Here is a 27,161-nt window from a genome sequence, read left to right as displayed (position 1 = left end):
GGAATCTTTTCTTTGGCTGTCTTTTCTTTTACTACACTGACACTGACACATAAAGATGCATTATTCCATTTCCCACCATATTTTCTATCCTAGCCCATTCATGAAGCATGCCATGGAAACAGTCTTAATACATTTTATGCCTTTCCTAGAAAAGGCCTAGAAGCAGGACTTTTAGGCACATTCCCACAGTTGTATATTTAAATAAGTGATTTCAATATGGGCAGTGTCTATAGTATTACATTGGTTGAGGCACTGATAACACTCTAATCCCTTCATAATTCAGCCTTGAAGCTGTAAATAAATTTGTCTTTGCAATTACATGTTTTAAGGCGAGACATGTTCTGAAAGATATTACTTCCCGATGATTTTACATGTCAGCACTGTTTTCTTTAATTTGCAATGCCTTGTGGCGTTCCAACTGCTGAAACAAAAGCAAAACATTTTATGAGCGACATGCAATTGTGTGGTAATTACATTGTCAAACTGGATTATTTTTAATAGATGCCACTTGCACAGGAATAATAATGTGCCGTGTCTAATTCCTTTAGAGCTGCTGCTGTCTTGATCACTACTACTCTTTATTGCATGGAGGGATTATTTGAGGAAATCTATCACAGCTTTTTGTGTAATTTGTTATTCTATTGATATAAATAGGGCCTTTCAAATGAGTAATATAGCTGAGAGTAATCCCCTGTTTGTTTTGTCACCCATCTTCCTCTGCAGGGTCTCGCCTTCGCCAGGAAGACTCCCCTCCCCGCATCGTGGAGCACCCCTCTGACCTCATTGTGTCCAAAGGGGAACCGGCCACTCTCAACTGCAAGGCAGAGGGCCGCCCAACCCCTACGGTGGAATGGTACAAAGATGGGGAGCGTGTGGAGACAGATCGTGACAACCCCCGCTCCCACCGCATGCTGCTGCCCAGCGGTTCCCTCTTCTTCCTACGCATCGTCCACGGACGCAGGAGCAAACCTGACGACGGCAGCTATGTGTGCGTGGCCCGAAACTATCTGGGACAGGCCATCAGTCACAACGCATCACTGGAAGTAGCCAGTAAGTCTAACTGGTGTGTTTGTGGATGAAGGGGAGAGCTTTCTAGGGCCAAGCCAAACTGGGGACCCCTGGAGGTTTCCAAAATCATGATCCACTATAAAGTTAAGCTGTGATAACCATATTTTATTTTTAACATGAATAACATCCACTCTTATCAAATCAACCAAACAACAAAACAACCTGAATATTTATTTATTTATTCAAAATAACCTTTTTAAAAATATAAACCTCTTTTCTCTAAACAAATGATGTTTTGATTGGTATTGTTAACAATGCGGGTCAGAACACTGAAATAGACCATTAGGAAAGTGATGTCAGACTTCAGAGTTGATCCTGATGTGCAAAAACATCAGTGTGCAAGAAAAATATAGTATAATAAGTGGAGACGACTTTAATGTAAAATATATATATATATTGTGAAGAGAATAAAGGGCAAAATTGGAAAAAATGATAATAATGGACAAAAAATGACAAAATGTGGTCAAATGTGGTGAAAGGCAGCACTACTGGGTTAAAAGTTGTGAAGAATTGACATGAATGGGGGAAAAACAGAAAAAAATCTATTACAAGGGACATAAACAAATGGCAAAAATGGGTTATAAGTGTCTAAAATTGGCAAATAAAGGGAGGATGAAACGTGGAAAAATATGGTTAATTAGTGGCACAACTGGGCTAAAAGTGGCAACAGGGAGTGGCAAAAGTGGGTTAAGGGACAAAATGGAGGAAGAGTTGCAAAAATGGATCAAAAGGTGATTAGAGCTTGGTGAAAAGCAGCACTAATAGGTTAAAGTGGCAAATATAGGGGAGAACAAACAAAAGTGGGTGTAAGGGGTAAGACTGTGGCAAAAATGGATTAAAACTGACAAAAATGTACAAATATTTGACAAAATTTAGTGAAAGTGGGAAAATGTGGCAACAAAAGGTGCCATTAATGGGGACAAAAGCAGCAAAACGGGTTAGAATGGATATAAAGAAACAGCAAAAATGGGCAGAAAGTGGCGAAATGGGAAATAATTCCTAGAATTGGCAAAAAAATGGGCAGGAAAGGGAAAAACTGGGTTAAAAGTGGCAACAAGAAATGGCAAAAATGGGTTTAAAGGGGCATAATGTGGTACCAAAGAGGCAAAAATTGATTAAAAGAGGAAAAATGGGTGAAAACGGCCCTATTGGTATTAAAGTGTCAAAAAAAGTAGCAATAATGGGGAACAAGCATCAAAAATAGGTTATAAGGGGCATAAAGAAGTGGCTAATATGGACGGAAAGCAGCAAAAATGGGCAACAAGTGGCAAAACTTGGATGAAAGTTCCAAAAGAAGTTGCGAAAAGGGGTTATAAGGGGCAAAAATGGTGGAAGAATAGCAAAAGTTGATTTAATGTGGTAAAATATGGTAGAAGGCAGCTCTAATGAGGCAGCAAAGTGACATCAAGACCTGGCAAATGGACTTAAATAGGCAGAAAGTGGCAAAAAAGTGTTAAAAGTTAAAAGTTAAAAGTGTCTAAAATGGGCCAAAAATTTTGGCAACAAGTGCCAAATGGGGTTAAAAGTTCCAAAAATAAGTGTCAAAAATGAGTGGGAAAAGTTTCAAAACAGGTTTAAAAGTAGCATGAATAAATAATTTCAACATCAGAACCCAAAAACAGTTTGACACACCTTTCAGCTTAAAATTGGTGAAAACTGATAGCCAGGATGCTAGCACCAATGTTATCTAAGCATACATAGATATCAATATAGCACAACTGGTTGAGGTCCATTCTCTGGGGTTTCAGAGGCCCAGCTAGTTCTGTGGCAGACCTGATGAATGCTATTGTAACTCATTGAAAGTGATGAAACATGCATCCAGAAACATTTCTCCAGTGGTGTTTTCATCAGCTGAAACACCTTACTTCTATCAACAGTGAGACACAGGTCCAGACTTCTGATCCTTTGACTATAAAAAACCAATATGCTATCTCTCACACCCAGGCTGATTACGCAGATATACAGATAACATTTGCTCTTTCAAACATTCAAATTGATTTCACAATCTGTCAATGTGCATGATGAAAGCAGGGATTAAAATATTGATCTTCAAAGAGAGAAAGCAGCCTTTTTCAAAATGGAAAATCTGAGGAAAATATCCTCAACATACCCTTTAAATTATCTCCTTCAAGCGCCTTGAAGCTAGAAAAGCAATAAAGTAAAATGATAAAATCTTGTGTGGATACAAGCATATTTTGGCATGATTCATTCTCGGAATAAACTAGTCGCCCGATCAGAAACAAAGCCAATTCCAAATCAAATACAAATACAGCACAAGAAGTGTGCCAAAGAAAATCATCCTGCAGAAAGCAGAAGCATGCACATTAACAGCAACTGTGATACCAATTCTTATGCAGTTTTAAGCAAATCCAGAGAGCAAACGCAGCAAGAAAATGCTTCTTATCCAGTCATCACAATGGCAGTGATCCAGGCCTGTAGGGGGTGCTAAGAGGACTTGGCTTTTAGGAATCTGTGGAGAAGAATAATTTATGAATATTTGGTGATTCAAGCTCCTCTGTTAAATAAGTTTATGAATACCAGCTGATCCCAGAGCCCCAGGACAGCCATTAGTAGCTGGCTAGCTGCACAGCTAACAGAGCTATTTAAAAGTTTTAGAGATGGTTATGAGATACAACCGATTAATCAGAAACCATTTCTCTATGGATACGGTTAAAGTTTAGATAAAACCATATACAGAAATTTGAGTCATGCATGTTTAATTATTGTGTTTTAACAAAGCAGCAAGAAAGAGATGGGGCACATGGCCTGATTCACAAAATGATCACACCACAACACCTGCATAAATGAGTCAAAAACACACAGAAAGACTGAAATGCACCCATTACTGTGCAATTGCAGCCTAGCACACATATACATAGGCTTCTTCTGAAAAAAAAAAACAAAAAACAGATGTCTGTGGGTTTAGTTGACCTTTTAATATCACCTGGGGTTAAAGCAGTCCAGAGCTTCCAAAGACTTGACACTTAATCTACATGTGGATAGGGTCTGGAGCTGTTAAAAGGACAGTTAAAGTGCTGTTTTTTTTATCTTTAAGTTGTCTGTGATTGCTTTCTACAAGGAGCTCATGTAAACTCAAGGTAAAATTAAAAAAATCCCCCCTTACCTTTGCTTAATTTTTATGTCAACACAATTCTGCCTCATGAACAGCTCTGTGGAAGAAAATATTGCAGAATTTGTGCAGAATCTGATTCAGAATTGGTGTTTTTAGCAGATATGAGCAGTTTTAGTAAATCTTTATACCTGTGGAGTCCATCGTTTTGTTTTTATTTTCCCATTGTCAGCCACCACAGCCCTCTCCCTTTTATCATCCGTCAATCTCAATCAGTTTTTATGCATGATCTATAACATGGATCTTCAAATGCAGTTTTTATTTTATTACTTTTCGTTATTTTCATGCTTGTGGGACAGGTGTTTGTTCATTAGGTGACCCACCTGTCAGACATGCAGCAGCTGTGTGTGTGCTTCAGTCCTCAGGTTTAAACAAGTGCTGAGTCTGCTCCCAACAGGTGACAGAGTCAACTCTGCTGAGTTGCAAGTGTCAAGTGTGTTGTGTTCCTATTGCAACAGCCTTTCACTGCGGTATATTTCACACAGGAATCTGTCGGGGCAACCAAACATATGTGTGCGTGTATATATAAGTTAGAATGATGGAATGACGCCAGTAGGGAAGCAGTCACAGGGCAGAAGGCAAAGGCCAGGGTTTACAACCTTCAGAATAGCAAACGGCCTGTGAATCCCAAAGGAGCACAGGTTCTGCAGACCTATAGCACTTGTATTTAGCAAACAACATGAGGAAAGAATGCACCGAAAGAAGAAAGTGTTGGTGACAAGGGTTAACAACCGCAGTAGACATGCCCTCACACTCTGCAAACCTCCCCGTCTTTTACTGCAGGTCTCCCTCCTCTGCTTTACTCAGCTGTGTCAGCTTGCACAAGCACTGCCCAGGCCGGGTCTCCAGGGCCGATATTTTGCAAAGGTTTTGGAATAATAACACCCCTCTGATATCCGCTTCACCCTTTGAATTATAATGAAAGAGGTGGTCAAACAGTACCTGAGTAGTGCAGGATCAGCACTGCAGCCCAGAGAAGCTCTGGCCTCTGGGGGGGAGAGTTTATTACTTGGAGTTCTCTAAATTTACTGTCAGGTTTTAAGGTCGAGGTAGGGGGAGGGGGACACAGAGAGGACTTGTTGAAGCTGTCTGGATGAGTTATGCCTCCTTGCTTCATCCTCCAAGGGTCGCACAGATTCATGGGTCACCTCAGGGCTGGATTGTAAAACAGAAGCCCCTTTGGCAAATGCTGCTGAGTTAGGGAGTTCAGAGAAGGACTAAAGCTGCGCAGTGTTAAAGGAGGATTGACCTTACTCCGTCAATAGACCAAGAGTTAGATCATTTGTCTTGACTTGTTAAGGTGGTATTTGTTTCGGTTGCATGGGGAAGTAATTGCTTAAAGGTTGCTTTGACTGAAGGGAACAGAAGGCTGCTGCAGTGAGAGCTGAAGTTTGATGCAGCAACAATTTATGAATAATTTGCTCTGACACACAGCCTCAGCTCACACAGGGTATCATCACATTCCTATCATGGTTTAATTTTTAGGTTTGTCACTCAAAAATCACTGAGGCAATGAAACTCTGCGATGATAGTCTAATAATAGAGCCAAACTCTTGAAGGCAATCATCTACTGGAATAAATAATTTGAAGTGAGTCTCAACAGCTATGCAATTATGCTAATGTCAGATTATGCGCTTCAATAGATACATCATGACACTTTTTTTTATTTTCATATTTTAAATGCATCGGAAGATGCCAGTGCTGTTTATGCTGCATGTTTTCATCACATGAATTTGACTATAGGCTGATACAGAGTAGGACACCTAGAGGATGTAAATGTACCACAATCATACATGATTTGCAGCTATAAAAAATTCTTTATTAGCAGTTATTAATTAGCACTTACTACTGTTATTTATGTTTTGTGGTGTGGCTGCTCACACATTTCTGCTTTTTTTATACCAATAAGGAAAGCATAAGGCAGGGATAGAAGCAACAAAAACCAGAACCAAAACAGAATGACACTGAAAAAGTCAGAAGCAGAATGAAGGAGGAGCTGGGGTGGAGGAGGGTTGCAAAAGCAGCTTGCAGAGAGAGCAGTGCATAGCCAGGCTAGAGCAGTTTAAATTAGACAGCATGAGAGTGATTAGGGCAAAACAGCTGGCCGTCAGCTGATGAGGGCTTGAGATCAGCTGATATCAATTATTTTGGCTCTTAACTCTGTGGCCTGCCTGAACTAACGTGACTGACTCAATTTTTATCATTCTTGCTTTCTAAAAGCTGTTGATCATGCTCCTGGCCTTGTATGGAAAAACTGTGCTTGCTTGGGCATTGCCCATCACACTAAAAGGTACGATATGGGGCACAGTCATGTTAGAATAGAATAGGGCCTTCCCCAAACTGTTGCCACAATGTTGGAAGCAAAGCATTTCCAAAATGCCTTAGTTTGCTGAAGTATTAAGATTGCCCTTCATTGGGAATAAAGGCCCTGATCCAAACCCTGAGAAGTAGCCCCATACCATTATCCCTCCAAACTTCACATTTGGCACATTTCAGTCAGGCAGGTAACACTCTCCCAGCATCTCTCAGACTTCTATCTGACTGCCAAAGAGAGAAGCTTGATTCATAACAAAGAACACGATTCCACTGCTCCACAGTCCAGTGTTGGTGTGCTTTACACCAATCCATCCAACACTTAGTATTGGACTTAATGAAGTGAGGCTTGCATGCAGCTGCTTGGCCATGGAAACCCAATCCATGAAGCTCCTGCTTATATTAATGCCACTGGAAAATCAGAACTCATCAGCTATGGAATCAGCAGAGCACTGGGGGCCTTTATGCACCATGCACCTTAGCAGTTAGTGTCCCCGCTCTGTGATTTTTACGTGGTGCTCTGGCAGGGTTGCTGTTGTTCCTAAATGCTTCCAATTTCTAATTATATCACTTACAGCTGAGTGTGCAATATCCAGCAAGGATGGAATTTCATGAATTATCTAAATGAAAAGGGCACAATGGAGTACAAAGCACTTAACCAGGGCTGTCAAGTGGGGAGCCCTCTTCAGCCGTATTACGTTCAGGTAGTCCAGCCACACCTCAGGAGGGCTGCAGTGAGCTTCAGTGCCCTGGAGCTGTCACCCTCCATGTTAGCTCTCACCACCCACCATGCCAACATTTTTTATCTTACCTTCTCTACCACATGGCCATCACAGCCCAGACAGAGCTGCCACCTTTAACAAACCCAGACTCTGAACATGCAAGCTCCAGGCATCAACAGTCCTGGCACTACCTACCCAAGCCCCTTACCCCTAATTGCAACCAGATGACTGGTCCTGGTACCAACATTATACATGGAAAAGATGCACAAATGCAAATTAACAGATGAATCACGATCAAATGAAGTACTATTCAATATTTAATAGACTTTTCCTAATGCATGCTGTGATGCAGATGTGAGTATGGTTCAAATGTTGCTCTTTAATCTCAATTAATTCACAGTACCTGTTTTGTGCCGATGTCTTTAGTACCATACTCTTTCTACCTGTCCCTGAAAATCAACACTGCACAGTCAAAGCTAATTAAGATGATTCCCTGTCTTGGATTTGTTGTGACTTTATATAAAATGAAGAGCTCATTGTTTCAGGAAAGGAAGAAATTGCAGCAGATTGACAGGAATCCCACAGAGAAAGACAACTGATCTCTTCTCTATAAAGTAAAAGAGGAAAATTAATGACTTTTAAAAGCCTTAACTCTATTCCATATGTATTGACTCTATAATAAGATTTTCAAATGCAGCTCATGTTTACCTGCAGTAAGGTAGGGATGATGAAAAGTGTCGAGATGGCTGACAAAAGACAGGCTGACAGATGTAAAGTGACGGGAGCGGCAAAGGAGTGACAGAGACAGACGAGCGCCGGAGCGAGAGAAGAAGAAGTGTCTGTCCTTCAAGGCACAGGAGTGAAACTTGTTTGGAGAAAATTGAGGTGACGTGGTAGAGACAGTGACAGATGTAGTATGTGCCGGTGCCTGAAGCGTGACCACGGGGTCGGAATACTGTGCGATCAGACACGACACATACACATCGCCAGTGGAGCCTTTCCTGAGAGCCAAAGACGTGAAATGTGGAAAAAGGAGGAAAAAAAAGACATCTGACTTCATTCCTGTCCAATAAATGTCACAGAAGACACTCAGCATATTTTTTCCAGCCTGCAGAGACCCTAGAGGACCCTGGGAAATGAACATATGTCCTATTGACCTCAGCCACTTGATTCAATCATAGAGAGCTTTATTGAGGTGAAGGCAAAGTCACAGCCTGTGTACTCTAAAGGTTATTGGATAGTAGCCTGTTTTTAGGTTCAGTAAGGAGGAGGAAGAAATGATATTCTTAAACTAATTGGACACTGAAATTTGCTGTGGCTCGAGGCAGAGCTGAAGGTTAAAACACAACACAGCAGTGATGGAGTAATGAGGCACGGAGAGATAAACAAGGAGGGGTACGCAATACTTCTCATGCATGTGAGCATATATGAGTGGCAGGAAGCTCTTCTCTTGTCCTTTGAGTGGTGAAAGATGAGATAGTTTAGTGTTTAATTTACATGTCGCATGAAGCTCATCACACAAGATACAGCAACCAAAACAGAACAGACCAGTCTTATAAATTGCTTGGAAAAGGAGATCTCAATAAATTCAGTCAAAAATAATCTGATGTTGTGCTTAATGACGAACAGAATCTGAAAAAGAAATATTGCAATGCTGCTTTTTCAGCCACATGATCCTATAATGAAGCCTGACATTCTGTTTGATGTGTCAAGACACAGTAAACATCACAGCTGAAGGTATAGGGTACATATAAAAAAACAGGCAGAGCAAAATGACTTTTGTTCTTGTAAATATACTTGCCTATGCTCAGTGTGTATGAATGGAAGACGCCACTAGAGGGCGTATGAGAGATCTCAGGCTGTATACATCTGATGTGTGAGATGCAAACTACAATCACAGACACCAGAAAAGGATACTACAACTTTAATTCTGAGGCCAGACCTTACATAATCAAAAAGCAGTGCACTGTAGGTTTGCTTTTGGCTAGCTATTACAGGAACAACAGTTAAAGCTAATGTCGCTGGCATACAAAATACCTCATTGCTAACATTGGCATTGCTAGCACCAGCAGCCTTTGGTACTCCTTGCAAGTTAACATTCCACATGCATGTCCTGGATGAGGTTAATCTTTTTTGACCAAATGCTTGTTAAACCTGGCAAAACTTTATTTCTATTTTAGAGATCAAAATACTACCAAGTGTGATTCCCCACAGTCCTGAATAGTATTACTGACTGTTAAGTGGCCATTAGAGTAACAATGTGACTGTTGAGTGGTCTTCACAGTAACTCTGATTGCTGAGTGTTAATAAGAGTAATTGTAATGCTGCATTTAATTTGTCATCATAACTCGTATTCTGACTTGCTTTTCAAACTTCCGACCGGCAGCGGCAAATGGAACGTCTTTCTGAGTTGTATTTACAACACAGAGCACCCTTACCTCAATGTCACAACATGCTTGCACAAATTATTAAAGATTGGGTAAAGTGAAAATAGATCTGTATAGGTTTGTTGTATGACAGGTCACTGTGTTTTGAACCCCCAGGTCAAATTAAACATCTCTAAGTTTATAAAATTAAACTTCAATAACTTGAAAAATGAGGCAGTGAAATCTGCTCCAGGATGGTGTTAAATGAGCTGAAGCCACGCCCACTCAGGAGAAATACAATTCTCTCAAATGTAAAAAATGCTACAGTTAGAATAGAGGAAAGCTCTCACAGCATTAGCCTGACCCTTGACCTTACACTGACCTTATGATTAGAGGGCAGTTGCTTAGCTCTGTGCCAGAGAAGAGACAAAGTCAGTTTTTGGTCTCAAATCTCTGTTATGATGCTTTGAACAATCCATAGTCTGCTGTAGCTGATAGATTTGGCAAATTTACCTCACAATGAACAAAAGAATAGCATTTAACTGACTGTTGATTTCCAAAAAAGGCAGTAACATCAGCTAACAACAGACTGTACTGAGATGAGCTGCTCTTTGATTTTACATCATAGTGTTAGATGGGCGGGGTCATTCCCCACTGTGGGCTGGTGACATCACCAGCTCACACAGTTGCACCGCCCAAATTAAACCCAGCCAGGAAAGAGGTGAAAAGCTTTCTGTTTAAATCCAATATTCAGTCACATGCAGATCTCAGTGTTTTCACGTTTACTGCAACCGTATTTCAACACATCTAGTGTGTTAAGACACAGATTTTGGATTTAATTTTACAGGGTCTTTAAGAGTAGTAAAAACTTTAGAACTGTTTGCTGTTTCTAAGTGCATTTTTAGAAATTGTAGACACAGCACTACCTTGCAATTGCATGTAGTGTGCAGCAACAGTCTTTTAATACATGAAGTACTGCTCAATGTGTTGTTATAAAGTTTCATCGGCTAGCAACAATGTTGCTAAAAACAATGACTGGCTAACTTAAGAACGGCGTCCATCATTCTTCCAACTCATCATGGCTGTAACAGAACGCAAACAACTGGAAAATCCATTTTTTCAGACGAAAAATGATGTCATTCCCAGTTCCGACCTCTGAGGTAAATGGATTGCAGCATAAGACTGAGATGGTCATCAGACCGCTGAGTTATAATAAAAGTAACTCTGTGACTGTTGTATCATACGGATGAGGACACAAATAGTGTTGCTAAACATATTTACAATTTACAATACTATTACATTCCTAGCCTTATACCTTGCCAGTGTAAAGAGCACTTATTGGAAGATAGGGAATCAGAATAAATACTGTCAGACTGATTTGTGCCCTGTAGCGCCACATTATGTAATAATGTAATACATTTTCAATTCATATGTAATAACGCCACATTTTGTAAGCCACTAAGCGGTTAGGGAAAGGTAGTAGGGTATACCCTGGAGCCCACCTTAAGTCCTAGGGCTAAGGTTAGGTTAGGTTTAGGTATAAGTCACTAAGCAGGTAGAGTTAGGGCAAGGTAGTTGGGTAGGGCATACCTTGGAGCCCACACTAAGTCCCATAGTTAGGGTTATTACATAATGCGGCGTTATTACATAATGTGGTGCTACATGCCCCTTTCTCAAAGCTGTTTAAATCTTTTATACATGAATAGTCAATTCATTGCATTTGCATTCTCCATATTTAAAACATTGCTCCTGTAATCTTGCAAACAAAAGATTATTGGGTTCCAAGTAGGAGCCAGAACAGACTTTAACAATAAAATGGCATCAACAGCACATATTTTTGTTATAAGTGGACAATCACACTTTAGTATCAGCTCTCAGCAGGGCAAATATGAATCCATGTTGCCGTAATGAATCATATAAAGCATTCCTCTCCACACTGTGTTCATGTTTCATCATCTTAAATGTATTCAGTTTTGTTTTCTTCTCTTATCATGAAAAGAAAAAGCCAGTGGGAGCTGTGTGATGTGTTGTGGGTAATCACATGAATGCATTAACATGACAGACATGTTCTCACTAACAACATACTCTCTGAAGTGGATCATGGGATACGCGCAGCTCAGTCAGACTGTGAGATTGACAGCTTAAGGTGGGACCCCTGGTCTCTCCTGCCTGTCCGCTCCTCTTTGATTGTAATATTATTCTGGAAGCGGAGCGAGTGCAGGAGACGTGCGAAGGCAGATTCTCAGAGGTCAGCTCTCCCTTCTGCCTGCCCCCTACCCATTAACTAATGGCTTCTCACTTCAAATGGCTGTCACTGCCGCTGACAACTTCCTGCTGTAGTCAGTCTGGATAAACCGATAAAGAATCCTAAGTGGCAGTAGAGCGCTATGTCTCCAGAAAAGTTGTCATTCTCCACCATATGAATGAGTATTTGATAGACAAACATTGTCACATTGTTACTGCTCTCCATCCACTGCCACAAAGTCACATATCGGAGTTTATTTCCAATTGCCTGTGACAGCCTGCAAGCGCCGTGCTAGCCTCTTGTTCCCCATCCTGTTTTCCGCTCCCTTGTTCTCTCCCCACGGTTAGATCAGTCAGTGAATAAGTATCACACTCTGGGGACAGCTGGTTTTTGTTTACAATGTGGAGACTGGGGCGAGTGCACTGCAAGCATTGTCTAAACAATTTTAGTCGCTATATTCCCCAAGGCTTGGCGTTTCCAAGAGGCTGATTTGTGCCGGAGTGTCAGGACGTCGAGAGAGAGAGAGAGAGAGGGGAGGAAAAGAGTTTATTTGGCTTGCAGCGGAACGGTGAGGGGAAAAAAGAGTGAGGGGGGGAGCTTCTGATAGAGAACATATGGCTTCTGGGTGTGTGGCAATAATATCAGGATGCAAAACTGTTCCTTTTTGTGTCAGGATTGTTTTTGTCAACTCTTTCTTTGACAGGAAAAGACTGACCTTCATATCCCCGAGGCAGATTGTTGAATTGTATCATTAATTTTTAAATCCTTTTGTCTTCACACTTGCAACACTTTATTTAACAAAAGAGTTGTGCTGCAAATGGAGGAAATAATGTTTAGCTTCATGCCGGATAATAACCCTACAGGCATTGTAAATCTGCTCTGTTAAGGCTCCTCTATGTGGCCTTTTTTATTGGCTATGTTTTGTGTGTTTATGTGTGAGTGTTAGTATGTTTCAACCCCCACTTTTTGTGCTTATCTTCGGAGAATAATGTTGCTGACGAGGGGAGACAGGCGTGCCACGGGGGGGAGAAGCAGCCTGTGAGAGTCAAATCAACAAATCTGTCTGAAGATAGACTTTAGTGTCGAGTTCTCCTGTGTGCCCATATGTGTGTGACATTAAGCATATGCTTCGGATATCCATCCATTTTTTTTTCTGGTTGTGGCTAGGAAGACAGTGTTCGGCTCGGCCCATTTCCCCCCCGACACTAAATCTTTCCCGCTCAGTGTTGGACTTCACTGCTGGCTGCATTTCCCCGCAGCCTTGGAGAGGCTACATTTTATCCATTTCCTCATCAAAAACTCTTAGCTAGCTGTGTCAGGTTACTCTGATGTCATTTTCATGTCATTTGTTACATGGCAGGAGAAACATCCCCCTGAGGGCTAAATACACAGCGTCCATGTACTTAGCAGCAGAAGTGTTTTATAACAACTGAAATTAATTAACAGTGAAAACCCATCATCAAGTTACAACTGGCTGCAAACACTGCACTGACATAAGCTGTAAAACGTCTAGTGTGGCCTATATTTTACTTGTGAATTTGTCATTGGGAAGTATTAAAGGCTTACAGGATGGTTGAGTAATCCGGCTGTCACTGAGAGAAGAAGGATGGTGGGGCGTTTTCTCAGATATTAGCCTTATCCATCCTCTATCTGTCACTCCATAATGCCAGTAAACAGCACACACCAGCTAGCTCAGCGCTAAGGGTTAATGCCGGCTTCCCAAGGCCTCAAAGGTTGTGCCGCTTTTTCATTTCAATCTTAAGCCAGTTTTTCATTCCTTGAAGCTTTCTCAGCATGTTTTCTCTTACTGCCTGCTTTGTGTGACATCATATCACCAGGTAAAGTTATTCTATTTTATAAATCAAGTCAAGTAAAACTCTGAGGTTTCCTCCAGGGTGTGAAAATGAAAAGTGAGCTCTCCCTCACATGTGCGCTGTGTAATTGTAGATGAGGTGTGATGGTTGTTTGTTAATGTTTATGACAAAAATGCCAACTGTTTAAACTATCATTACGCTAATCAAAATTCTTATGTGAGCTTGTAAAAGCGAACTCTTTTGAATTGTCCCTGCCAGCCATAATTAAACACCTTGAATGAATACCAGACAGCCACGGTCTCTGGAAACTTCCCTCAGTGTTTATTTTAAGATTTCTTAATAATGAAGATGAACAGGTTTTTATTGCCTAGCTCAAATAAATTTAGACTCAGTTTCTTCTCTTAGCTGCTGGCAATGCTCTTGTTAAATCTGCCTCATAGAACCAGAGCCTCTTTCATCTCATGCACACGATGCACACAAAAATATCAGTACTGGTTTTCATAATAAACCTGATGACACCATTGAACGAATATTACACTATGACATACAGTTTCTATAAAAAGTATTCACCTTTGTGGATGTTTTACCCTTTTATTGATTTTTATAAATCAGTCATGGTCAATTTATAGTTTGGCTTTTTTGCCAAAAAAGTCTCTTTAATGTCAGAGTGAAAACAGATTTCTACAAAGTAATGCCAATTAAAGCTGTGAAATAAATGACTGCATAAATATTCACCCTTTAAAGTGACTGACATAATTCAACAGAGACCCAGTGTGTTGGCGCAAGTAGCCTCACACTTAGTGAAATGGGGATCCCCCTGAGTGAATGTGTCTCAAGTGATTGTGGTATAAAGACACCTGTGTCTGGAAGGTCCAGTCACTGGTTAATCAGTAGTCCTGGCTACATTACACCATGAAGACAAAAGAACACTCCTACAAAAAAAATTCAAGGCACTGAACATTCCTCAGAGTTCAGTTAAATTTATCTTCAAGAAATGGAAGGAATATGGCACGTGTAAATCTGCCTAGATCAGGCCGTCCTCACAAACTAAGTGACCATGCAAGAAGGAGACTAGTGAGAGAGGCCACCAAGAAACCTCTGACTACTCTGAAGGAGTTTAAAGCTACAGCAGCTGAGATGGGAGAGTCTCTGCATACTCTTTGGCCATCAGTGAAGACACTATGTTTGGCAGACAGCACATCCTGGCCCTGGAAGGCTTGTAAAGGTAGAGGGTACAATTAATTTGGCACAAGATATAGGAAAATCCTGGAGGACAATCTTATTCAGTCTGCTTGAGAATAACAGCTTGGCCAGCAGATTTATTTTCCAGCAAGACAGTGAGTCGAAGCATACAGCTAAAGCTAGACGAAAAGGTGAATGTTCTGGAGTGGCCGAGTCAAAGCCCAGACCTCAATCCAATAAAGAATTTATGGCTTGACTTGAAAAGGGCTGTTCACACCTGATCCCCGTGCAACCTGACAGAGCTTGAGCAGTTTTGCAAAGAAGAATGGAGTGAAATTGCAGTGTTCAGATTTGCAAGCCTGATTGAGGCCTATCCACCTAGACTCAGTGCTGTGATTGCAGCCAAAGCTGCATATACTAAATACTACATTTGCTGTTAAGGTCATCCATATGGTGTAGGTAGGTAGTGTAGGTAAGTGTAGACTGTCGAAAGCAACATGTCTAGCCCAGGAAAAAGAGCATGAATTTGTTTTGTTTTTTTCAGCTATTAAGTGAAACCTTAAGGCTTGTGGGTCAATTCTAAAGGATAATAAACTAAATTTGTAGTTTTAGGAGAGCAAGCTGCACAGAATCAGCAGAAGAATAAAAAAACATGTCATCTGTGTACAGATGGATATCACAGACTGTTTTATGAGAGACAATATCACTGATATGAATTGTAATCCAGACAGGACCGTGAACTGACCTCTGTGGAACATATTTTCTAGAGAGTCAGACTGAATATTTTCAGTCTTTACAAATTACAATTTATCAGAAAGGTAATTCTAGAACTGATTGTTGCTTGTACATTACAGGTTTACACATATTAAAATGTATACCTGACTCCTTACAGAGCCTTGAGCAATAAACAGAACAAGGCACACTATAGGTTGCTGGGATATCTTGAAGGCTGGCTTAAATAATACCTTGTTTTTACTTTTCTTTTGGAGTAACATAAATATCATTCATATCATCATACCTCTTTTCCCCTGAGCACAGCCCCCTATGGTCTAAATGACATGTTGCTGCCATGCTCTGGTCAAAATAAACTTTAAAATGCATGACATATGGAGGTGGATTTGACCCTGTGTAAATCGACTCTTAACAGTCTTTCTGCTGTCCCTTGAAATGCAAATGAGATCCCTCTCCTGCCCTTCTCTTCCACATGATTACAGCTGCTTGCATCCTTGGCTGTGGGTGGAGATACCAGGGCAGGTGTTATTATGAAAAGCCTTGTTGTGATGTACAGTAAGCACAGGTTTTCAATGGACATGCATGCAATGCATTTTGTGTTTTGGAGGACCACAAACAAATGGCTGAATGGCTTATTTCACATTTAGTGGGCCAGTAGATACTCTGGAATTCCAAATACATGTGTGAAAATACCAAAATGTTGTTTTACATGATATGTGTCCTTTAAATGTAGCAGTTTAGATAATGAATGTGCGGCAGAAAATGTTTGCAGAAATAAAATAAATGAGAAGCTGGGTAGTCTTCTCATGTAAAAAACTATCTATACATCAGTCCTGTTTGTACAATTAGTGGAGATGCTACCTTACCTGTCTATTAAGATCTTGCAGGTTTAAGGCACTTATACATAACATCAAGCAGAGCAGACCAAAATAGCCAAAAGATCAAAATAACAGCCAATCAGCATCATGAAATGAAAAAGACTATGAACAATCACCCACAATACCATCACTACTGAATTCTTCTATCTGCAAAAATAAAGCCTGCATCATTCTTAGTTGCAACAGGTCAACATTCCCCTAGGAAATATGTAAAAGATCAACTTAGTCGACTAAATAGATGATACAACAGTTACCCTGAAAGACTAATGAATATTTAAGTACATCTTTGACAGAGATAACTTGGGTCAGGCAGCTACACCCTGGCATTAATATCGCCTATTATGCATTATGTAAAAGCCCATTTAAAGACCATCAGTTAAACATGAACTGTATGTAGAAGGTAGATGAAGAATGTTCATTTGATAGCATATTATCTGCATATTAATAAAACGCCATTCTTAAAAATGAAATGGCTGTAAATTACAAATGATTACATAATACCATAAAGACTGCAACATTTTCACAAAGTTATACATAATATGGGGGCTGAAATATGAAAGTATTATCTGCTTATTTTAAAGGTACAGTATGTAAACTTTTGCACTTTAATGTCTGAATTAGTTTAGAAATGACAAGTCCCTATGTTATATTAATCTTATATTAATCTCCAAGACAGTCTGACTGCAGACTGCATCTCTTAGACCACCACTATGTGACATCACCTCTGTCAGAACGAAAATGCAGGGTAAAACTTTCAAACTGAAATTAAATTAAGCATCCATATAGAGCGAGAGTAATGGTTAAGGTAGTGGCCAGGATACCAAAGTTTAAAGTCAGAATCACAATCTGCAAAACCTAATGACAAAACATTAAATAAAACAAACTAAACAGTCTGCAGGAGATAAAGCTCATCCTCTATAAAATCACTCATGTTGCTAAGGCTAAAGCTAACTTCATAAGCTACATAAGCAACATAGCCGAGCAGCTAATGTTGCTAAAACTGCCGAAGCTCATTAGCAAGGAAATACTACAGAGGTAAGATAGCTAGGTACCCAATGTTAAAGCTAATGAGGCTACATTAGCTTTATAAAATACACAGATAAGTTAAGTTATTGAGCAAATGTAACTAAATTCAATCTAAAAAAAGCTACATTAGCTACGTAAGATACTGAGATAATGTAGCTTATGTTGCTAAAGCTAATGTAGCTATGCTTGCTATGTTAGCATATGCTACATGTGCTAAAGCTAGACCCACTATAGAAGTACTCCATAAAACCAACTAAATAACCTGCTAACAGAAAAAAAAATCTTGTCTGCCATGAAAACACCAATGTAGCTATGGCTAAGGCTAGCAAAATCTATGTTAGCTGCCTAAGATACACAGATTACTTAGCTATTTAAATAGTGTAGCTTAAGCTAAAGCTGATAAAGCTACATTGGCTAGGTAAAATACAGGGGTAATTTAGCTAACATTGATAAAGCTAAAGCTAGTGTAGCAATATTTGCTACATTACCTAATGCTACATTTGCTAAGGTTGGCCCAGTTGTAGAAGTACTTGGTAAAACTAACTTAACAGTGTGCTTATGGGGAAAAAAAGCTTGTCCTTTGTGAAAACACTAATGCAACTAAGGCTAAACTTAAACAGTCTATGTTAGCTACAAAAGACACATATGTAACTTAACTACGTATATAATATAGCTACAGCTAAAGCTGACAAACTTACATCAGCTATGTAAGATATGGAGGTAATGTAACTAATGCTGGTAACACTAAATCTAATGTAGCTATGTTTGCTATGTTATCTTGTGCTACATTTGCTAAAGCTAGTCCCAAGTAGTTATGCCAACCGTGGCTTGCTTTAGCTTTGTTTACTTCAGCTAATGTAGCTAAATTGTCTTACATATTAATGTTGACTACGTATCTAGCATACCTATGTTAGCTTTACCTAAATCTTACAAAGCTAAAGGGAGCCATCTTAGCATAACTACTTCTTAAACAGATCTATAGCCTATACCACAGTAGTGACCTGAGATCTGCGGCCTGGAGCTGGACCCCTCTAGAGAACTCTTTAACTTTATATTAGTCCATGTCTTATCATAGTGACCAATGCGATAGTGACGATGTGACAAACATGTGTCACGTGTTTATCATTTTAACCGCTTTTCTCCCTCTGCATGTGAAATTCAACCATGAAATTAAAAAAGTGGTTTAGAAAAAAAGATCTCATGGTGTGCAGTTTAACTGAACAGCTTCCTCAAAACAAAGCAGGAAGTGAGCAACAGAGGTGAGTGGAGCTGGGTGCCAACTCATCATCTTTTATTACTGTTTTGATTGAGCGCCCCCTGGTGGCAGAATTTACATACTGTGCCTTTAAAGGTACAATGTGTAGAATTTGGTGTTTTAGTGATATCTAGCGTTCAGATTTTAGAATGAGCCGATCTGTTACCAAAACGTCACATCACTAAGCGACGAGAGCCTGTGAAGACCAAAAAGGATCGTGAGCCAGACATTATTTAGCTACAGCAGTGACGAAGTGAGGGTTTATTCATTCATTTTTGTAACCATTATTTTTATAGATTAAAGGTCAGTCTTCTTCTCCACCTGCCTTCCAGGTAGCTTTCAGGACCGGCATGCAGGTTTGTATTTAAAAATCGCGTTTCGCTCTTTCTGTCCCCAAAACATTGCCGTAGACAACATGGTGGTTCGTTATGTCAGCCTCCGTGAGGGCGACCCGCGGTAATGTAAATTTAAAAAGCTTTTTTCTAATTTTGTAAAAAGAAAACGAAAGTTCAAAGGGGATGATTGTGCATTTATTTTAACATACCTCACATAGATATATAAACATTATATCCTGTTTCTGTTCGGCGAAATGCAGCCAAATTCTACACATTGTGCCTTTAAGGAGCATCACAGAAGGAAAAAGAATACTACACCTCATTTGAAACTGTAACTGGATACAAAATAGACAGAGGAGCACTGACAGGCTCTGGGAAACATACATTTCAGCTGCAGAAATATACTGTTTATGCAGTGTGCCTTCTACTTACACACCATAACCAGAAACCCTGGTATCCTCTTTAATATGCTGTAGATGCGCTGATTTATAACATGCATGAGAATAGGGGACAAAGACTGGGGGAGAGAGAGAGAGAGAGAGAGAGAGAGAGGAGTAGTGCCTCTATGGAAAGCTGAATAATGAGATGAGCATTTCCAAAGCACTACAACCATTTCTGTGCCTGCCTGCCTGTCAGTTCTGCATCCAATACTTTCTGCCATTTTCCTCCACCTCCTCCTCCTCCTCCACCTCCTTCTGGAGCTCCTCTTCATCTCTCTCCTGTGGGAATACTTTGGAATGTGCAGACAGGTTTTTTGATGGAGCTCCTGTGGTTGAAGCTGCTTACTGAAAGCTTTGATGACCAGTGATCTGTTCCCCATTATTTGATGTAGACTGTATACAAAATGTATGTATGTGCTTGTGCGCATGTCTCTGTGAGGTGCATAGAAGGGAGTGGCTGTAAAACAAGGGTGTGTCTTTGCTTTTTACTCAGATGCTGCCTTTGAATTCAAATTTCTAAATTCACTGTAGCTCTGTGTGACAAAAAAAAGTCAATTAAATGTGCAAAAAAAATTCAGTATATTGCCAAATATGTCTGAACTTGGATGCAGCACTGTCACTTTAAGGGACTTCTATCTTCAGAGCATCAGCAGCCTTTTATGATGTTGACTTTGCAGAATACAAATAAGCTATTTCAATATTTTTCCAATTAATTGTGATGCTATGTGGGGCTGTGGGTAATAATTAATATTCACCATCTCTATGTTTGCTTAGTTGGCAGCCCCCTTTCACACCCAGAAACTAAATTCCTTTTTCTGTGTCATCAAGGCCAATTTTTCAAGGTCTCACTTATATTACACCAGGCAGAGACAGTGAGATGAATCAGAGCCTCTTTTAATTTACTATCATGTACCTACAAGCACCTTGACAGTGCGTGCTTAGTGTTATGCTTTCAGTTCCATTCAGTCTCTCCAATTTATGGGAGTATATTACCTTCAAATGCCATAGAAAATGAAAAGATGGAATATTTCATTATGCAAAACTCCCCCTGCCAATAAAGCTCTTCTCTCTGTTTGCCCAAACCTCGCTCTATCTATGTTTTCTCTGTGGAAAACTCCCCTCACTTTCTCCCAGACTTCCCAAGGCTATTGCACACGTATAACAAAGAGGCACAAACAGAGACGGCATGAGATGAGAGCTGCAGGAGAGGGCAGAGCTGAGAGGTAGAAGAAGGAGACACTGAAGAGGGGCTTGAGATAATTAAAAAGATTTCCAGAGCAATACAGCCCTCAGCACTGGGACTCTTCAGTCATTTACACGTCTAAATGCCCTTACACAGAAAAGATAACGTACATGCATCAAAATGTGTGTTTTTTTTTTCTTTCAAGCATTCGGGTCATAAATGTATATCTCCTCCATGCCCATATCTTCATGCAAAGCACGTCAGCATTCAACTCATTTTCATAACAGCAATCTAAAGGCAATTTGTCACAATCAAGCATGAAATTCTTGCCATTATGCAGCTGAAATTACTCATTTTTTTGTTTAATGTACTGGGTTGTGTTTCTAGGGGAAGCATGTAGTAATATTTTTGGGTTCAAATGTCAAATTGAAATGTGTCCATGATACTAATGAGCTGTTTTCTGCTGGAATGCAGTCAAACTTTTCTTTAATTGTATCTAAAACTCACAGTTGAACAAACTTCTAGAGCTACAATTTTGACCTCAATTCCAAAAAAGTTGGGCTACTGTGTAAACTGCATATCGTATAAACCCATAGTTTACTCACAGTAGAACGTATTGGATGTTGAAACTGAGACATTTTAATGTTGCTCATTGTGAATTTGATGGCAGCAACACATCTCAAAAAAATTGGGACAGGGCCATGTTTACCACTGTGAAGAAGAGCACCACCTCTTCTTTTAACCTCAGTCTGTAAATGTCTGGGAAGTGAGGAGACCAACTGCTGGAGTTTAAGGAGAGGAATGTTGTCCCATTCTTGTCTGATGTAGGATTCTGCTTAACAGTCCTTTGCCTTCATTATGCGCCAAATGTTTTCAATTGGTGAAAGTTCTGGACTGCATTCAGGCCAGTTTAGCACCCAGACTCTTCTACTGTGAAGCCATGATGTTGTGATGGGTGTGGTTTGTGGTTGAGCATTGTCTTGTGGAAATACACAAGGCCTTCCCTGTAAGAGATGTCTGGATGGGAGCATATGCTGCTCTTAATCCTCTGTATACTTTTCAGAATTGATATTGTCTTTCCAGATTTGTAAGCTGCCCACGCCATAGGCACTAATGCAACCCCATCAGAAACAGGCTTTTGAACACTTTGTTTTGAACAATCTGGATGGTCCTGCTCCTATTAAGTGCACTGGACATGGCATCAGTCATTTCCAAAGAGAATTTCAAATTTTGATTAATTTGACCACAGAAAAATTTTCCATTTAGCATCAGCCCATTTTAAATGAGCTTTGGCCCAGGGAGGACGGTGGCAATTCTGGATCGTGTTACCACACATGGCTTTTTTTTTTTTTTTTTGCATGATACCACTTTAACTTGCATTTGTGGATGGCACAGCCAACTGTATTAATAGACAATGATTTCTGGAAGTGCTCCTGAGCCCATGCAGTGATTTCCAGTACAGAACCATGCCTGTTATAATGCATCGGCCAATGGGGACTTGAAGATCACAAGCATCAAATATCTACCTTCTGCCTTGTCCTTTCCAGACTGAATCTTATACCCCGTTATATAACTGGACGTTTTGCCAGTCAACCTGATTGGAAGCAGAGTGCTCCTCCAGCTGCTTTTCATTAGAGGCATTTACTTTTCCAGCCTTTTGTTGCCCCAGCCCTACTTTTTTTAAGATGTTTTGCTGCCATCAAATTCAAAATGAGCTAATATTTTTCATGAAATGGTAAGAAGTATCAGTTTCACCATCTGCTATGTTGTTTATGTTCCATTGTGAATAAATATTTAGAGTTACAAATCATTGCATTTAAATTATATTTTTCCACAGTATTTCAACTTTTTTGAAATTGAGAAAGTCACGATCTTCATTAATACATGCAATCTCATTTTTGAATGATTTACTTGTATGCATGTATGCAGAACTGGCAACATTCACGTGCTCCCTTATTTGCTTCAAAACAATACCTGTTGCTATATTTGTCCCACTCACACAGTGTTCAACAAAATCAGCATTAATTTCATCACAGAACTCAATCAACTTTTTATTTTTCATACTTATTTTTGGAGTTCTGTTGAATACTGTTGTCTCTTCTTTGTACCCATTCACAGGGAAGTATCACTACTGCTATGAATAAAGGCATTAGAGGAAGATAACAATATTAACATCAGTAGAATCAAACAGCTCCTTTCCCTGGTAAAGGTGAAGTTTTGTTAAAGTGCTGAGTACTAACGTTCTGTCTCAGGCCTTTATTCACCCTTTTTAAGACTGTGAGTGCCATGTGTGACTTCTAACACAGCCATCCTGTGCTGATAGAGTGGTGCTAAGGGGCATGTTTTCTTGGTCTTGTAAGCACAACACTTTGGTCCCAGGTCAATGAGGTCAGAAGGATGAACAGCTGATTTGACTGTTTGACAACCTGTCAGCAACTGGTCTGCCACCAGGAAAAACTGTGTAAGAGTGCCAGATGAGACCAGTGCCACCTGTTAACATGTCAGCTGAAATTTCTCTCCAAAAACTGCCCTCCTACATGCTGCTGTGTTTAAAGATCCAGTGTTCAAATTTATGAGTGGCTTATCAGAGTCTAAAATTGTCATCATGATGGATCTATCTCAGCCTATAACCAGTGTTTTCTGACTTCATGAAACACTGAGGGCTATCTGCTTTTTTGGGATTTTATTCCTTGTTGTGATTTAAACAAAAACTTTATTCACACATGTACAAAACTCCTGAAATTCACATGTGTGAATGCAATAAACTTGTCTTTACCCAGTCTTTACCCAGAATTTCTTCCTGACACTTTTCTAGTATTTCCCCTCCCCCACCTCTCTCTTGTCTGACAGAGATAACTTCCTGCTGTGAGGGACAAGATCATCATTTTACTGACTTTGCTGGCCCTCCATTTGACAGGGTGCCAGAAAGTTTCTCTTTATCCCCCGTTATGGGCAGCCGAGATGCAGAGTCATGGCTTTAAAACAAAGAAACGAACTGATGCACAGCTTGTGTCACAGAAGGTAAATTTCCATTTAGAAAGATTTTTCTTTTTTTTTTTAGCAAAAACCACACTGTCCATATATTTTTAAACTGTGAGCTAAAATGAATTTAAAGTGGTTATTTGAATAGGAATTGTTTTTCTCTTATTGAATAACAGGGTGCAAGGCTTTAAAAGAAACAGCATGCCACCTTCAGCTTTGTATTGGAATTCATTGTGCAGCAGCCAGATCCACACACAAGTTCTATAAATACTGATGTATGAACAAGGAGACAGGAAACAATTCCACATAGACAGTAGAAGAATTTATTTCCTGCCGAAGTCATTCGTAACAATGTAAAATAATGACATAAAGCATCAAATGAAACAAAATGAATACAAAATGAACAAGAGGAAAAGGCAGCTCTGTCAGCCCTGTGCTTGATGGCACCTCCATTATCTACAGACACATTATGTGTAGTAACAGAAGAAATGACTCTCCTGCCTTAGTGCATGAATGTACCCAGACTGCAGAATGCCACTGCCTTTGTGGTTTGCTTTTAAGCACAGCCACAATGTTCTCCCAGCCAAATGTTAAAATTACTTTACTGTTAATGACAGGCCACATCTAGACTTGAATGACTTCATCCAATCCTGTCCACTACAATTGAAAGTGTATGGCACATTACATATAACAGAAACTTGATTTAATTTAGAGAGACCCAACATGAGTGTGCACTTCCATGGCAGTGCTGGGGAAAAACTTCCTTTAAACAAGCAGAAACATAAAGCAGGGCCAGATTCTACTCTGGCTGGATGGGCCTGTAAATGTTTAATGTTGTCTTTAAGTCAATGGTCTGCTAGTGCGCATGATACTTCCAATTATTTTTAAGATGCACATTTTGAGTATGAGTGTGTTTGACTTTCAGCTGGTTACTTTATTGACCGAACTCACTTGGCCTTCATCTTGGGCCTGCATGCTAAGAACTACAGAGTTTTCCAGGCTTTTTTTCCCCAATATTAAATCCCAATGGCCTACAAACAGGCCTGGCTCATTAGAGACTCACTGAATATATTTGGAGTGAGTGAAGTGAACTGGTATTCACAGCTGGACTGATAATTGGATTGATTGGGTACTGGGATTTCTGTAGGCTTCACTCTTCTAATATGGTGCCATGAATGTTAAAAAGTGGTGCAATTAACCGGTGCAAATTTTGGTGACGCTGGTCATGGATTGTCATGAATTTTAAGGCACAATATGAAAGGTCCTTCAGTGCGTTTACATGCATACTAAGGTCAGGCTGCTGTTCTGACTGTCCCAGTCTAAATACATGCTCAGAGCAACAAAACATGTGACATCATCATTGCCACTACCAAGGTGGGCGTGCGCAGCTACCGAGGAAAAAACTCCATAAAGAACTGCATAACACGCGACTATAGACATGTCAGTAGACGACTTTTGTCGTTTTTGAAAAAAAGAAAAGAACCCAATGCTGTTCTTCTTTTAACAAAGAAATGTCATCAAGTTCTGATAAAACTGGTGCTTTAGCAGCATCCACGCTAATGTTTTCCGCCAGAACGGCACCAGCCTCTTGTTGCTGTTTGCTTACGTCACAACTCTGCCGCGCCCGAAAGTTCTGCTCCTCGACACTGATCAGTCCTGTCACTTCCTAACCGGGTCCAAACGGTTCAGACGGGAGCTTTGCGAGATGGATTCGCCAGTGAGAAACAAGGAAATGGGCGCATCCATCTGTTTAGCAAGGTTACTCCTGTATGATAACTATAACACTGCTATTCACAACTTAGCATTTAATGCCTGCTTAAATGAAAAATGATCTTAATCTGGCTCAAATGACCCAAAGATATCAGGATTATAGAAATATTTCCATTCTTTGTTGTTTTGTTTTAGAGATGTCAGTTAAAACTGCCACGCCCATGTAATCTCCACTTCCTAAAGTTATGACTTAATATTTTCACTCCATTATACAACACTTAATAAAACTCTTTTTATTTTACATGCATTTAGTCTAAACTGATCCACATTTCTAGAGTCTTTAAAGAGTGTCTACATGTCTGAAGTATGATTTCTGCTGACAGCATTCACCTGTGCTGTCTTTCTTGCTTTCTGAGATATCTGGTACAAACCCTTTTGTCTCTGCCTTCAACCAAACACGTGTCATATCTGCCATGAAGGATGAGTTCCTAAAGGTCTCTCACCAAAACGTCGACAGGCAATAAAACATCCACGCCCACTACTCCCAGGCAGACACCCACACCCTTCTCATCCACTCTGTATTGTGAGTGGGATACGCTTTAATTGACAGCTGCTTCACTAACTGGTTCCCCTCGCTGACAGATGAGGAAGTTTTTACACTAATAGCCATCGGACACCTGCGAGTCTTGTCACTTTTTTCCTTGAGGTTTGTTGACAGCATGAGCAGAGACGGCGAGTGTGATGTAGGAGTGCTGTCAGTCTGATGTCTTATATTCTCGCTGTCACTTCCTCTCGCTTGAGCGCCATGTATAAATAGAGAGTGTGACGGAGCCATGTGTTGTTGTTGGCATACAACTCTTGAGCAGGGACTGAGACATATCTGACTTAATTAGACTTTTCCATGCATTTATCTTTAATTATTTATATCCCTATGCAGAAGTCTCCCCTGATTATACCTTTGCTCTGTGTTTGTTTTTCTCCAATTTACAGTGTGCCTTTTCCTGCATGTGTTATCATTTTAATAAGCTCATGCATGATATATAAACTTTGATGAATTCATATGAAATATACTGTACACAGACAAAAGAAGAGTAAATATTCCGGTCGAGAGCACTCATATTTCTCCTCTCCTTGTGTATTTTCTCTCTGGGTTTTGCTTGTTTGAGTAGAACTTGGCCTTGGGTCTGCCTCTCTCCACCCTCTCTATCTGCTGCGGCTCTGTTGGCATTGATTATCTCAGACCTGTGCGTGCATGTGTCTATGTGTATCTGTTGCACACTCTGTAGCTGCGCTGCATGCTGAGAAGGCAGATATCTCTGGAGGTTCTGTAATAGAGCGGATACTGTTGCCCGCCTCACATTGCCACAGGGGATGGAGGGAGTGTTGGATAGCGAAAAAGAAACGGAGAGGAATAAATAGGGGAGAGGGCAAAGGATGAGAGTATCCGCCATTTACTTGCAGATATGGCGGAAATTCTATCTGTTTGATTAGCCCTTCGACTCTGCTGGTCACATACTCCCCTAGCTAATTGAATAGTGTTGTTGTAGCAGATATCATGGGGGATGTGCTGTTTTTGTCCTGGAACAGATCGGTGGTAGGTTTGGTTTAATTCATCTATCCATTACAACCACAGTTTATGATTATGATTAAAGGGTCAGTTGATCCAAATCAAAATAAAATATTTCACTTTCTCACTCACTTTCTTGCTGGGCGATCTTTGCCTAGCAGATAGTTTTGGTTTTATACACCCATGTTTAGAGATATCTGAGAGTTTTGCCTC

General features: G+C 40.1%; 1 protein-coding gene across 4 annotated transcripts in view; it reads left to right on the top strand.

The window, feature by feature from the left end:
* Positions 1-27,161, top strand: part of LOC121518755 (roundabout homolog 1-like) — a 160,588-nt gene that overhangs the window by 38,347 nt on the left and 95,080 nt on the right. For all 4 annotated transcript variants that reach the window (XM_041801326.1, XM_041801325.1, XM_041801324.1 and 1 more), the window contains exon 2: positions 724-1,050. In XM_041801326.1, the coding sequence (XP_041657260.1) occupies positions 724-1,050 (327 nt within the window). The remainder of the gene's footprint in view (positions 1-723; positions 1,051-27,161) is intronic.

This window comes from Cheilinus undulatus, linkage group 12 (genome assembly GCF_018320785.1).
Source record: "Cheilinus undulatus linkage group 12, ASM1832078v1, whole genome shotgun sequence".
Classification (NCBI taxonomy): Eukaryota; Metazoa; Chordata; class Actinopteri; order Labriformes; family Labridae; genus Cheilinus; species Cheilinus undulatus.
The sequence above is the reverse complement of the archived record's forward strand: the minus strand, read 5'-3'. Positions and strand labels throughout refer to the sequence as shown.